At 39.4% G+C, this 5,429-nt stretch overlaps 1 protein-coding gene across 1 annotated transcript in view; it reads left to right on the plus strand.

Moving 5' to 3' along the window:
• The window catches only part of LOC109181753 (probable linoleate 9S-lipoxygenase 5), a 5,955-nt gene continuing 526 nt past the window's right edge, over window positions 1-5,429 (plus strand). Inside the window, exons 1-8 of the mRNA XM_019331662.1 lie at window positions 1-315; window positions 1,958-2,479; window positions 3,131-3,466; window positions 3,736-3,821; window positions 3,909-4,016; window positions 4,119-4,426; window positions 4,524-4,787; window positions 5,063-5,429. The exon at window positions 5,063-5,429 is cut by the window's right edge and continues 526 nt beyond it. Coding sequence (XP_019187207.1) covers window positions 105-315; window positions 1,958-2,479; window positions 3,131-3,466; window positions 3,736-3,821; window positions 3,909-4,016; window positions 4,119-4,426; window positions 4,524-4,787; window positions 5,063-5,429 — 2,202 coding nt within the window. The 5' untranslated portion in view covers window positions 1-104. The remainder of the gene's footprint in view (window positions 316-1,957; window positions 2,480-3,130; window positions 3,467-3,735; window positions 3,822-3,908; window positions 4,017-4,118; window positions 4,427-4,523; window positions 4,788-5,062) is intronic.

Raw genomic sequence — 5,429 nt, forward strand, 5'->3', positions numbered from 1 at the left:
TCAGCCTTGGCCATCACAAACCCACTTCTCTCTCTTTCTCTCTATCTCTTCATTAACATACACGAACATATATATACTAAGTTGTTTTTTCGAGAAAACTAAGGATGATTCTGGGCAAGATTGTGGGTGCCATCACCGGAAAACATGACGCCGCCGCCGAGGAGAAGCCGAAGATCATCAAAGGAACGGTGGTGTTGATGAAGAAGAATGCTTTGGACCTGAAGGACATTGGTGCTTCTGTTCTCGACACTGTCCATGAATTGGTCGGCCAGAAGGTCTCCTTTGAACTCATCAGTGCCGTAAATGCTGATCCTGGTAAGATTCTATTTTATATTTTATTTTATTTATTTATTCACATTTTCCACCTACGACTATTTATTTTACTTCAATTCTTGAGAATAATATTTTCATTGTGATGAATTTTCGGAACAACTTCAGTTAAATTGGTTAGACTATGCTTTCTTAATCCTGTCAGTTATAAATTTTTAGGCTAGTTTATCTTTTTACGGTCTTTTGCCTGCTAGGATTATAAGGTCAGTAAACCGTGTGCACATCTTTAGACTGAAAGTAGATTTTACTAGTCAATCAAGTAGTCTCAAAATTTGTGATGATTAGAGTAGTGAAATTATTAAATAAATAGAACTTATATTATTACCCTGAAAGTGGAATACCGAATACCTCTATTCATATGATAAGTTTATTTATTCATATATGTCTCAAAATTTGTGATGATTAGGGTAATGAAATTATTAAATAAATAAAACTTATATTATTACCCTGAAAGTGAAATACCAATACTTCTATTCATATGATAAGTTTATTTATTCATAATAGTTGACGTTTTAAAATTTTAATAAATATATTTAAACTTAATGTTAATAGTTGATATATTGTTTAATAAATTATGTCCACATTAGAGAATTGAATGAAGTTCCTAAGTGAGCATAACCTAGGGCTTATACATCAACTCACATGTAATGTCTTGCCCAACTGGTTATTTTAAAATGTGCTTCAAACTTCAAAGTCCCTTTCCTTGGGCCCATTCACGAGACTTACCAACCCCAATGTATATATATATATAATTATTCTATTTGCTATTTGGCATTGGCATTATCACAATATATATATAAAATATTCACAATGCAATAAATAGGGTTTTTGCATTAAGATGCTAACCGAAGATAATTATTCTTTCTTCTCCCTATAATTATTCTTTCTTATTATCACATGTACGAGATAAAATATACTTTGCTCATTTGGTCGATATAACTGTATGAATCATGAATAAAATGTAAAGTTTTAATATATTAAATGTACATTATTTATATATTGAATGAATATTATTTGATATTATACAAAATAATATATCTTAATTATTCAAATAATGTACCTTTAATATATTAAAATGTATTTTACTATTTTTTATTCATGGTCCACACAACAACATGGTCCATGAAATAATGACTGATTCTAAGGTGGCGTTTGGTCAGGTTTTGTAGCCTATTATCATATTTGATGCTTGTTATAATGCTAATTTGTATGCTTTTGCTATCATACTACATGAATTAGTAGGTTAAGAAAGTAGTAATGAACAGATACTATGTTGTAACCATGATATTAAAAAAAAATACTACGGAAATCAAATGAGTCCACCCATATCCCATGAATCTGTGTGGACAAATCTAAGCTATTGAATAATTGAAATCAATGACTTAGATTTCCGTCAACTGTGCATTGCGAACTATGCAAGTGACGTGCATAGTTGCACAATTGTACAGTTGTCGTACACAATTAGTGAAATCTAAGTCATTGATTTCAAGCATTCAATGATTCAAATCTGTCCACACAAATTCATGGGGAGGGGTGGACTCACCTGAACATATATATATATATATATTAAATATATTTTTTTACCAAGTTAAATGATTAATTAAGCAATTTGGTTGGTAATTTGCAGAAAAAGGTTTACAAGGGAAACGGGGCAAGGTTTCGTACCTTGAAAACTGGAGCAAACCGACGCCGTTAGCGGCGGGCGAAAGCGCGTACGAGGTAACATTCGAATGGGACGAGAGCATCGGCGTTCCCGGGGCGTTTGTGATCAACAACAATCACCACAGCGAGTTCTATCTCAAGACCCTCACCCTGGAAGACGTCCCCAATCACGGCCCCGTCCAGTTCGTCTGCTTTTCCTGGGTTTATCCCGCCGGGAACTACAACTACGAACGCATTTTCTTCACCAACCAGGCCTACCTCCCCAGCCAGACGCCGGCGCCGCTCCTCCCGTACAGGGAAGCGGAGCTGAAGAACTTGAGAGGAGACGGCACCGGAGAGCGCAAGGAGTGGGACAGGGTTTATGACTATGATTGCTACAATGACTTGGGTGATCCCGATAATGGCAAGCCTCGCCCTATCCTCGGAGGAAATACGGAATACCCTTATCCTCGCCGCGGTAGAACCGGCCGGAAAATGACAAAAACAGGTCCACCATCTACCTAATTCAGACTACTTGTGATTGATGAGTGTATAATATATAAACATAAATAATGTCTATTTTAACTATCAGCTAGTGTTATGGACCTAGAGTCTGGCGCAGCGATCAAAGTCCGTGTAGTCTTCCGGGCCCCTCATACGTGCCAAATTAGTTTTGTCCTACCATGGGCTCATCAGGAGAACAACTAAGTTGTGTCCTTCCAATGGCCTTAGTCTCCTTCATAGTCAAGTCTAAGACTAATGACAAACTCCCCAAACTTAACTCTGTCGTGACTCGGTCAGACCTTAGCGTCTAAGGTAGAATAACCCTTGACACTATTGTTGCCCCTGTCCTTTTTATAGCAAGCTAGCCAGTTGGCTCCGCTCATTTAATTTATTGCGTCTAACACTGTCACGCAACCAGCGTAACATTAAGTTTTTAGTTAAGATCGAGGCAGAATAACCTTTGACGTTATTATTGTCCTTGACCATTTTATGGCAAGCTAGTCAGTTGGTCTTGTTTATTTAATTTATTAGGTCTAACACTGTCACAGAAACAGTGCCTAACATTATACTTTAGTTGAGATGGAATACATGCTTTAATTTGGTATAAGAACAAATCGAGGTGGTGAATAATGTTGGTTTTTGTTGTTGTATGCAGATCCTCACTACGAAAGCAGACTTTCATTCCTTGCGGGGATAGACATATATGTGCCAAGGGACGAGAAATTCGGGCACCTCAAATTCTCTGATTTTCTGGGCTACGCATTGAAGTCCCTCGGACAGTTCCTTCTCCCTGAGATGCTTTCCCTGTTTGACAAAACCCCTAATGAGTTTGACACATTCGACGATGTGAATGCCCTCTACGAGGGAGGCCTATCCCACGGCCCAATTCTTGAGCACATCCAGAAGAACACTCCTTTGGAGATGATCAAAGAACTCCTCAGAAGCGATGGCGAAAAAATGTTCAAATTCCCAACCCCACAAGTTATTGCAGGTTTCTATTTTCTTCTTCATTCTCTCTTTAACTACTACTGGATATTATGAAATTTTCGACCACCTGAAAGTGATCTTAAATAAGTTGATACCAAAAAGTGGTCGGAAATAGCAACAAAGATTTTTTCGGATACCAAAAGTGGTCGGAATAAGACTTTCGACTTGATTTAATTAAGGTGATCGAAAATTCTATAATTTCCAGTAGTGAACTTTCATGGTTTCTAGCTATTTTCTTCCCTCATTTTGAACCAAAATTTCTGTGATGAAAAGATAACAAGACTGCCTGGAGAACCGACGAGGAATTCGCCAGAGAAATGTTGGCCGGAGTGAACCCCGTCAGCATTAGTCGCCTCCAAGTAGCTACATTTTCACTTACTCCATTCTTTAATTTATAATTTAGAATGTGAATTTTAATTTTTAACAATGCAATATAATTCTTCCAGATGTTCCCACAAAGAAGCACCCTTGACCCCAAAGTCTATGGAGACCATACCTGCACTATAACCAGAGAAGACATTGCAGATAAGTTGGATGGACTAACTGTTGAGCAGGTATATATATATATATATAGACTAATATGATCTATTATATTACATAATTTTTTTAAGGGAAATGAATTTGCTAAGTAAAAAATATAATGGTTGGTTATACAGGCCATTGAGAGCAAGAGGTTATTCATCCTGGATCACCACGATGCGATAACGCTATATGCAAGACGGATAAATGACAACACGGACAGGAAAATCTATGCTACAAGGACTTTGCTCTTCTTGCTCAAGGATGGCACTTTGAGGCCGATAGCTATCGAGCTCAGCAAGCCCCATCCCGATGGCGATAAATTCGGTTGCATTAGCCAAGTCTACACTCCAGCTGAAGAGGGAGTTGAGGCCACAATCTGGCAACTGGCTAAAGCTTATGCAGCAGTCAATGACTCTGGAGTTCACCAACTCATCAGCCATTGGTAAACTAATATATACAATCATAATTAAATGTTTGGGATTTTAATTAGTTTCAATTAGTACATTACTAACCATATATGCATGCTCATATATATATAGGTTGAATACTCATGCTGTGATTGAGCCAATTATAATTGCAACAAATAGGCAGCTAAGCTTTCTCCACCCGATTTACAAGCTCCTCGACCCCCATTTCCGTGACACGATGCACATCAATGCTTTGGGGCGACAGCTCCTCACTAGCGCGGATGGAGTTATCGAGCAGACGTGCCTTCCCGGACAATATGCAATGGAAATGTCTGCTGTTGTGTATAAGAGCTGGGTTTTCCCAGAACATGCACTTCCTAATGACCTCCTTAAAAGGTACTATCTTTAATTTCTTAGCCCTTAACTGCACACTTTTTACTCTTGCGACTATATAGAGGCAGGGTGCTGGATTTGGCCTTTTACTGGCCTCCGCCCAGCAATCCCCTAGCCACCTGGTGCTGGACTTTGCCCAATGGTACCTCCGTCCATTTTCGAGAGGCAAGATGCTAGACTAGGCCCTTCAGGCCTCTCCCTAGCAATTCTCTAGCCACCTGGTATTGGATTTGGCCTTTCACAGGCTTTTGCCAATGAAATAATTGCTAATGTTGCAGAGGAATGGCTGTGGAGGACTCGAGTTCACCATCCGGTGTACGTTTAGTGATCGAAGATTACCCATATGCGGTTGATGGGCTTGAGATATGGACAGCAATCAAGAGCTGGGTTTCTGATTACTGCAACTTCTACTACAAGGATGATTCCATGGTTTTGCAGGACAAAGAGCTACAAGCCTGGTGGACCGAAACTGTACAGAAGGGGCACGAGGACAAGAAAAACGAGCCATGGTGGCCTAAAATGACCTCTCGCCAGGTCCTAATCGAGACCCTCACAACCATCATCTGGATCTCTTCAGCCCTCCACGCAGCCGTCAATTTCGGGCAGTATTCCTACGCCGGCTACAACCCCTGCCGCCCAACGTTG

This window comes from Ipomoea nil, unplaced genomic scaffold (assembly GCF_001879475.1).
Source record: "Ipomoea nil cultivar Tokyo-kokei standard unplaced genomic scaffold, Asagao_1.1 scaffold1043, whole genome shotgun sequence".
NCBI lineage: Eukaryota > Viridiplantae > Streptophyta > Magnoliopsida > Solanales > Convolvulaceae > Ipomoea > Ipomoea nil.